Source organism: Oncorhynchus tshawytscha, linkage group LG14 (assembly GCF_018296145.1).
Source record: "Oncorhynchus tshawytscha isolate Ot180627B linkage group LG14, Otsh_v2.0, whole genome shotgun sequence".
Taxonomy (NCBI): domain Eukaryota; kingdom Metazoa; phylum Chordata; class Actinopteri; order Salmoniformes; family Salmonidae; genus Oncorhynchus; species Oncorhynchus tshawytscha.
The window spans coordinates 52,278,575-52,288,574 of record NC_056442.1 but is presented as its reverse complement, the minus strand read 5'-3'; the positions used below and the strand labels follow the sequence as shown (position 1 = coordinate 52,288,574).

At 42.3% G+C, this 10,000-nt stretch overlaps 1 protein-coding gene across 1 annotated transcript in view; it reads right to left on the bottom strand.

Moving 5' to 3' along the window:
- The window catches only part of si (sucrase-isomaltase (alpha-glucosidase)), a 106,833-nt gene that overhangs the window by 8,798 nt on the left and 88,035 nt on the right, over positions 1–10,000 (bottom strand). Inside the window, 6 exon segments of the mRNA XM_042296571.1 lie at positions 1,288–1,337; positions 1,617–1,705; positions 2,394–2,518; positions 2,643–2,699; positions 6,873–6,957; positions 7,259–7,407. Coding sequence (XP_042152505.1) covers positions 1,288–1,337; positions 1,617–1,705; positions 2,394–2,518; positions 2,643–2,699; positions 6,873–6,957; positions 7,259–7,407 — 555 coding nt within the window.

Below are 10,000 nucleotides of genomic sequence, written 5' to 3'. Positions count from 1 at the left end.
TGTAAACAGTCTATCAAGGTGATTGATAATACATGTAAACAGTCTATCAAGGTGATTGATAATACATGTAAACAGTCTATCAAGGTGATTGATAGAACATGTACACACTTGGAGTTGGACTTGAACCAATGAAACTACAGTGCTGTTACAGGGCAATCACACAACCACAAAGTAGATACCTCTTTAATGTGGTGATACTACACGACCACCCCTAATGCCAGCCTACACACACGCACGCGCAAACACGCACACGCACACACACACACACACACCCACACACACACACACACACACACACACACACACACACACATAACATAACCACTGAAAAATGAGCTCTTCATGGCTGGACCGATACCCATTTGTAGATGAATTGAGCTCATGTGTGTTCTAGTAAATTCCGGCTCTATTCTGGCTCTATTCTGGCTCCATTCTGGCTCCATTCCGGCTCCATTCCGGCTCTATTCTGGCCTCGTTCTGGCTCTATTTTGGCCTCATTCTAGGCTCCATTCTGGCTCTATTCTGGCTCCATTCTGGCTCTATTCTGGCCTCGTTCTGGCTCTATTTTGGCCTCATTCTAGGCTCCATTCTGGCTCTATTCTGGCTCCATTCTGGCTCCATTCACCATGTTTATCATTATCAGGATTATTTGAGGATTTAAATCACCAGAAGGAGCTGCTCCGTGCTGTGGCTGTTCTGATTAACTGGGTTTTATTGTCACACACACATCCATCCAATGTGGTATATTACCCACAGATCAGCTGGGCAGCAGTGTCCTCATTGCCTGACTCCTCCTCCCATATCTGACTCTCGTAACTGGTCCAGAACGCACGCACGCAGGCACACACACACACACACACACACACACACGCGCACACACACACACTCAATCTGGCTCAATATTAACAGTGAAATTGTTTTGGAATGGGGCTAATGGCAGGCAGAGGAAAGCCACAGATGTTTGGCTACCAAAGTGTGTGTGTGTGTGTGTGTGTGTGTGTCTGTACATGTCTGTTTGTGTGTGTGTGGGTGTGATTCCCATTGGTCGCAGTAATGACTGAGTTTCTGCCCTTTCACAAACGAACATAAACCCCTGGTTAGGAAACAGTGTGTTCTGGTTCACCCCAAGCCTAGGAAGAAGAGACGATTGGGCAGTCTACAGGTGCTGGTTCCCATTCACTCCAATCCATTACAACAACAAAGTGCTTTTGAGTGACGTTCAAGAAGCTAGACACTGAAAGGATTCTCTCGTCCCAGCCCAGGTGACCTGTCAACATGTGAACTCACCGAAGCAACTGTGAAAGAGTTGTGTAGGTACTGCTTACTCGCATACGTATCTGGGGAGAGAGAAAGAGGGAGAGAGAGAGAGAGAGAGATAAAAGAGTGAGAGAGAGAGATAAAAGAGTGAGTGATGGAGACCATATTTCCAGGCAGAGACAGGGTTATTACAGTAATAGTTCCTGTCACTCTTCTTCTCTCTTCTTCTATCTGACAGGAGCCCTCATACCACTTCAAACACACTCCACCATGTCAGAGACAGACACTGTGTCTGTGTGTGTGTATGTCTGTGTGTGTCCCGGTGTGTGTCCCTGTGTGTGTGTCATGTGTCTGCTCACCGATCCCCTCCCCATCATCCCAGAACAGGGAACCTTGTGCAGTTCCATTGTCGCTCAGGGCAACGATCAGCCCCAGAGGATTCTTCCGACTGAAGGGGAGTGGAGAGAGACAATCAGAGAAAGAGAATGAGAGAACGAGAGAGAGAGAGAGAGAGAGAGGGAGAGAGATTGAGATAGAGAGAGAGAGAGATTGACAAAGTGTGAGAGAGAGAGAGAGATTGAGAAAGAGTGAGAGAGATACATTGAGAAAGAGCGAGAGAGAGAGAGAGAGAGACAGATAGAGACAGAGGGAGAGAGAGAAAGAGAGAGAGAGAGAGAGAGAGAGAATGAGAGCGAGAGAGAGAGAGAGAGAGAGAAAGAGAGAGAGAGAATGAGAGAGATAAATTGAGAAAGAGCGAGAGAGAGAGAGAGAGAGAGAGAGAGAGAGATGTGATTGCGGACCGCTGAAGGACAATGACAAGTGTATGTCACCTGCAGTGCATTGTGGGGGTTTATTTATACCTCTTTCTAAGGACAGACATTAATATTCATGCTGCTGAGTTACATCTGATCCCTCACCATTGTCTCCCTCCCTCCACAATGAATGGCACATCTAACACACACACCTGTAGTGTGTATTGTTCTCTGGTTTCACACACACACCTGTAGTGTGTGTTGTTCTCTGGTTTCACACACACACACACACACACACACACACACACACACACACACACACACACACACACACACACACACACACACACACACACACACACACACACACACACACACACACACCTGTAGTGTGTGTTGTTCTCTGGTTTCTGCCAGGGCAGGATGTATCCTCCTCTCACGTGGAGGTTGATGTGGTCTAGAGGTGTTGGCATGGTTATCATCTGGCCCTTCACCTCAATAGCCTTGGCCTAGACACACCATCACAACAGAATTCATCATTAATATGAATACAACAATCTTTCAAAATGGATTTTAACATCAATCTCTACATTTATATCAATCACAATGTGTGAGTGTGTTTTGGTGCCTCACCGTGTGGAAGTCATACCAGAGGTCGTCTGGGATGTAGCCCTGTACCTCTCTGGCCCCCTGTCAATCAAACAGGGTTAAAATAACACATTAAATGAAAATAACTATATTACTCATTTTAATTGTTACTTGCGAATGTTGACAGGGAATTTGTTACAGATATACAGTGGGGCAAAAGAGTATTTAGTATTTAGTCAGCCAACAATAGTGCAAGTTCTCCCACTTAAAAAGATGAGAGAGGGCCTGTAATTTTCATCATAGGTACAAAATGAGAATTTTTTTCTCCAGAAAATGACATTATAGGATTTTTTATGAATTTATTTGCAAATTATGGTGGAAAATAAGTATTTGTTCATCTCAATACTTTGTTATATACCCTTTGTTGGCAATGACAGAGGGCAAACGTTTTCTGTAAGTCTTCACAAGGTTTTCACACACTGTTGCTGGTATTTTGGCCCATTCCTCCATGCAGATCTCCTCTAGAGCTGTGATGTTTTGGGGCTGTTGCTGGGCAACATGGACTTTCAACTCCCTCCAAAGAATTTCTATGAGGTTGAGATCTGGAGACTTGCTAGGCCACTCCAGGACCTTGAAATTATTATTACGAAGCCACTCCTTCGTTGCCCGGGCGGTGTGTTTGGGATCATTGTCATGCTGACAGACCCAGCCACGTTTCATCTTCAATGCCCTTGCTGATGGAAGGAGGTTTTCACTCAAAATCTCATGATACATGGCCCCATTCATTCTTTCCTTTACACGGATCAGTCGTCCTGGTCCCTTTGCAGAAAAACAGCCCCAAAGCATGATGTTTCCACCCCATGCTTCACAGTAGGTATGGTGTTCTTTGGATGTAACTTAGCATTCTTTGTCCTCCAAACACGACGAGTTGAGTTTTTACCAAAAAGTTATATTTTGGTTTCATCGGACCATATGTCATTCTCCCAATCTTCTTCTGGATCATCCAAATGCTCTCTAGCAAACTTCAGACGGGCCTGGACATGTACTTGCTTAAGCAGGGGGACACGTCTGGCACAGCAGGATTTGAGTCCCTGGCGGCGTAGTGTGTTACTGATGGTAGGCTTTGTTACTTTGGTTCCAGCTCTCTGCAGGTCATTCACTAGGTCCCCCCGGGTGGTTCTGGGATTTTTGCTCACCGTTCTTGTGATCATTTTGACCCCACGGGGTGAGATCTTGCGTGGACTCCTAGATCGAGGGAGATTATCAGTGGTCTTGTATGTCTTCCATTTCCCTTATAATTGCTCCCACAATTGATTTCTTCAAACCAAGCTGCTTACCTATTGCAGATTCAGTCTTCCCAGCCTGGTGCAGGTCTTCAATTTTGTTTCTGGTGTCCTTTGACAGCTCTTTGGTCTTGGCCATAGTGGAGTTTGGAGTGTGACTGTTGGAGGTTGTGGACAGGTGTCTTTTATACGGATAACAAGTTCAAACAGGTGCCATTAATACAGGTAATGAGTGGAGGACAGAGGAGCCTCTTAAAGAAGAAGTTACAGGTCTGTGAGAGCCAGAAATCTTGCTTATTTTCCACCATAATTTGCAAATAAATTCATTAAAAATCCTACAATGTGATTTTCTGGATTTGTTTTCTTCTCATATTGTCTGTCATAGTTGAAGTGTACCTATGATGAAAATTACAGGCCTCTCTCATCTTTTTAAGTGGGAGAACTTGCACAATTGGTGGCTGACTAAATACATTTTTGCCCCACTGTATAATATAAGTGGTTAGTTACCTCATCCAGGACAGATATATAAGTGGTTAGTTACTTCATCCAGGACAGATATATAAGTGGTTAGTTACCTCATCCAGGACAGATATATAAGTGGTTAGTAACCTCATCCAGGACAGATATATAAGTGGTTAGTTACTTCATCCAGGACAGATACATAAGTGGTTAGTAACTTCATCCAGGACAGATATATAAGTGGTTAGTAACCTCATCCAGGACAGATATATAAGTGGTTAGTTACCTCATCCAGGACAGATATATAAGTGGTTAGTAACCTCATCCAGGACAGATACATAAGTGGTTAGTAACCTCATCCAGGACAGATATATAAGTGGTTAGTAACCTCATCCAGGACAGATATATAAGTGGTTAGTTACCTCATCCAGGACAGATATATAAGTGGTTAGTTACCTCATCCAGGACAGATATATAAGTGGTTAGTTACTTCATCCAGGACAGATATATAAGTGGTTAGTTACCTCATCCAGGACAGATATATAAGTGGTTAGTCACCTCATCCAGGACAGATATATAAGTGGTTAGTTACTTCATCCAGGACAGATACATAAGTGGTTAGTAACTTCATCCAGGACAGATATATAAGTGGTTAGTAACCTCATCCAGGACAGATATATAAGTGGTTAGTTACCTCATCCAGGACAGATATATAAGTGGTTAGTAACCTCATCCAGGACAGATACATAAGTGGTTAGTAACCTCATCCAGGACAGATATATAAGTGGTTAGTAACCTCATCCAGGACAGATATATAAGTGGTTAGTTACCTCATCCAGGACAGATATATAAGTGGTTAGTTACCTCATCCAGGACAGATATATAAGTGGTTAGTTACCTCATCCAGGACAGATACATAAGTGGTTAGTAACCTCATCCAGGACAGATATATAAGTGGTTAGTAACCTCATCCAGGACAGATATATAAGTGGTTAGAACCTCATCCAGGACAGATATATAAGTGGTTAGTCACCTCATCCAGGACAGATATATAAGTGGTTAGTTACCTCATCCAGGACAGATATTTAAGTGGTTAGTAACCTCATCCAGGACAGATATATAAGTGGTTAGTAACCTCATCCAGGACAGATATATAAGTGGTTAGTTACCTCATCCAGGACAGATATATAAGTGGTTAGTTACCTCTTCCAGGACAGATATTTAAGTGGTTAGTAACCTCATCCAGGACAGATATATAAGTGGTTAGTAACCTCATCCAGGACATATATATATAAGTGGTTAGTTACCTCATCCAGGACAGATATATAAGTGGTTAGTAACCTCATCCAGGACAGATATATAAGTGGTTAGTGACCTCATCCAGGACAGATATATAAGTGGTTAGTCACCTCATCCAGGACAGATATATAAGTGGTTAGTAACCTCATCCAGGACAGATATATAAGTGGTTAGTTACCTCATCCAGGACAGATATATAAGTGGTTAGTTACCTCATCCAGGACAGATATATAAGTGGTTAGTTACCTCATCCAGGACAGATATATAAGTGGTTAGTTACTTCATCCAGGACAGATACATAAGTGGTTAGTAACCTCATCCAGGACAGATATATAAGTGGTTAGTAACCTCATCCAGGACAGATATATAAGTGGTTAGTTACCTCATCCAGGACAGATATATAAGTGGTTAGTAACCTCATCCAGGACAGATACATAAGTGGTTAGTAACCTCATCCAGGACAGATATATAAGTGGTTAGTAACCTCATCCAGGACAGATATATAAGTGGTTAGTTACCTCATCCAGGACAGATATATAAGTGGTTAGTTACCTCATCCAGGACAGATATATAAGTGGTTAGTTACCTCATCCAGGTCAGATACATAAGTGGTTAGTAACCTCATCCAGGACAGATATATAAGTGGTTAGTAACCTCATCCAGGACAGATATATAAGTGGTTAGTAACCTCATCCAGGACAGATATATAAGTGGTTAGTCACCTCATCCAGGACAGATATATAAGTGGTTAGTTACCTCATCCAGGACAGATATATAAGTGGTTAGTTACCTCATCCAGGACAGATATTTAAGTGGTTAGTAACCTCATCCAGGACAGATATATAAGTGGTTAGTAACCTCATCCAGGACATATATATATAAGTGGTTAGTTACCTCATCCAGGACAGATATATAAGTGGTTAGTAACCTCATCCAGGACAGATATATAAGTGGTTAGTGACCTCATCCAGGACAGATATATAAGTGGTTAGTAACCTCATCCAGGACAGATATATAAGTGGTTAGTGACCTCATCCAGGACAGATATATAAGTGGTTAGTCACCTCATCCAGGACAGATATATAAGTGGTTAGTAACCTCATCCAGGACAGATATATAAGTGGTTAGTGACCTCATCCAGGACAGATATATAAGTGGTTAGTTACCTCATCCAAGACAGATATTTAAGCGGTTAGTTACCTCATCCAGGACAGATACATAAGTGGTCAGTTACCTCATCCATGACCGGGCTGATGAGCAGAGCAGGGCCCCACAGGAACTGTCTGTGGATATCCCACGTCTTCCTGTCGTTCACAAACCTGCCAGAGGACACATTGATACACACTCATGTCAAGGGTACGTTGCTCCTCCATCTTTAGAAAAAGACAACGTGAAACACATATCAATTATATACACAGCCAGGTCAGGTAGCCTAGTGGTTAGAGTGTGTGTGTGTGTGTGTGTGTGTGTGTGTGTGTGTGTGTGTGTGTATGTGTGTGTGTATGTGTGTGTGTGTGTGTGTGTGTATGTGTGTCTGTGTGTGTGTGTATGTGTGTATGTGTGTGTGTGTGTGTGTGTGTGTGTGTGTGTCTGTGATTGTGTGTGTGTGTGTGTACTCACTCATGCAGCAACGGTCGGACCACTGTACTTCCTTCGCTGTGGGCGTAAAACATGAGTGTGTAGAGGTAGGGAAGGAGACTGTAGCGGATATTCAACACATCACGAGAAGCCTCAGAAAACGATGCATTCCACGATACAGGGTCTTGTCTCTGTAACACACACACAGAAATACACACACACACACCGAAACACACACACACACACACACACACACACACACACACACACACACAGAAAGACAGAAACACACACACAGAAATACACACACACACACCGAAACACACACACACACACACACACACACACACAGAAAGACAGAAACACACACACAGAAACACACACACAGAAACACACACACACAGAAACACACACACACACACACACACACACACACACACAGAAAGACAGAAACACACACACAGAAACACACACACAGAAACACACACACAGAAACACACGCAAACAGAAACACACACACACACACACACAGAAAGACAGAAACACACACACACAGCACAGAGTAGTTAATGACAGTACAGTCGCACATGTGGTGTCTTGTAAGTGTAACCAGATTGCCTTACAGAACTATAGGTCCAGAACAGTGATTTACACACTATAGGTCCAGAACAGTTATTTACACACTATAGGTCTAGTTATTTACACACTATAGGTCCAGAACAGTTATTTACACACTATTGTTCCAGAACAGTTATTTACACACTATAGGTCCAGTTATTTACACACTATAGGTCCAGAACAGTTATTTACACACTATAGGTCCAGAACAGTGATTTACACACTATAGGTCCAGAACAGTGATTTACACACCATAGGTCCAGAACAGTTATTTACACACTATAGGTCTAGTTATTTACACACTATAGGTCCAGAACAGTTATTTACACACTATTGTTCCAGAACAGTTATTTACACACTATAGGTCCAGTTATTTACAAACTATAGGTCCAGAACAGTTATTTACACACTATAGGTCCAGAACAGTTATTTACACACTATAGGTCCAGAACAGTTATTTGCACAATATAGGTCCAGAACAGTTATTTACACACTATAGGTCCAGAACAGTTATTTACACACTATAGGTCTAGTTATTTACACACTACAGGTCCAGAACAGTTATTTACACACTATAGGTCCAGAACAGTTATTTACACACTATAGGTCCAGTTATTTACACACTATAGGTCCAGAACAGTTATTTACACACTATAGGTCCAGAACAGTTATTTACACACTATAGGTCCAGTTATTTACACACTATAGGTCCAGTTATTTACACACTATAGATCCAGTTATTTACACACTATAGGTCCAGTTATTTACACACTATAGATCCAGTTATTTACACACTATAGGTCCAGTTATTTACACACTATAGGTCCAGTTATCTACACACTATAGGTCCAGTTATTTACACACTATAGGTCCAGTTATTTACACACTATAGGTCCAGTTATTTACACACTATAGGTCCAGTTATTTACACACTATAGGTCCAGTTATTTACACACTATAGGTCCAGTTATTTACACACTATAGGTCCAGTTATTTACAGTGAATTCAGAAAGTTTGCAGATTCCTTTACTTTCTCCATCATTTCTTACATTACAGCCTTGTTCTAAAATTGATTAAATTATTTGTTTTCCTCATCAAACTACACACAATACCCCATAATGACAAAGTAAAAACTGTTTGTAAATAATCATTGGACATGATTTGGAAATACACACACCTGTCTATATAAGGTTCCACAATTGACAGTGCATGTCAGAGCAAAAACCAAGCCATTAGGTTGAAGGAATTGTCCGTAGAGCTCTGAGACAGAATTGTGTCAAAGCACAGATCTGAGCAAGGGTATCAAAACAATTCTGCAGCATTGAAGGTCACCAAGAACACAGAGGCCTCCATCATTATAAAATTGAAGAAGCTTGGAAGCACCAAAACTCTTACTAAAGCTGAACACCCGGCCAAACTGCATAATCAGGGGAGAGGGGCCTTGGTCCGGGAGGTGACCAAGAACCCGATGGTCACTCTGACAGAGTTCAGAGTTCCTCTGTGGAGATGGGAGGACATTCCAGAAGGACAACCATCTCTGCAGCACTCCACCAATCAGGCCTTTATGGTAGAGTGGCCCGATTGAAGCCACTCCTCGGTAAAAGGCACATAACAGCCCGCTTGGAGTTTGTCAAAAGGCACCTAAAGGATTATCAGAGCATGAGAAACAATATTCTCCATGAGAAACAAGAAAATTACTGAGAGATCCTTGATGAAAATCTGCTCCAGAGCACTCAGGACCTCAGACTGGGGTGAAGGTCCACCTTCCAACAGGAAAATGACCCTAAGCACACAGCCAAGACAACGCTGAATGTCCTTGAGTGGCCCAGCCAGAGCCCAGACTTGAACCCAATCGAACATCTCTGGAGACCTGAAAATAGCTGTGCAGCGACGCTCCCCATCCAACCTGACAGAGCTGGAGAGGATCTGGAGAGAAGAAACGGAGAAGCGTTCCAAATACATGTTTGCCAAGTCCATATTATGGCAAGAACAGCTAAAATAAGCAAAGAGAACCGACAGTCCATCATTACTTTAAGACATGAAGGTCAGTTAATACAGAACATTTCAAGAACTTTGAAAGTCTCTTCAAGTGCAGTTGCAAAAACCATCAAGTGCTGTGATGAAACTGTCTCTCATGAGGACCGCTACAGGAAAGGAAGACCCAGA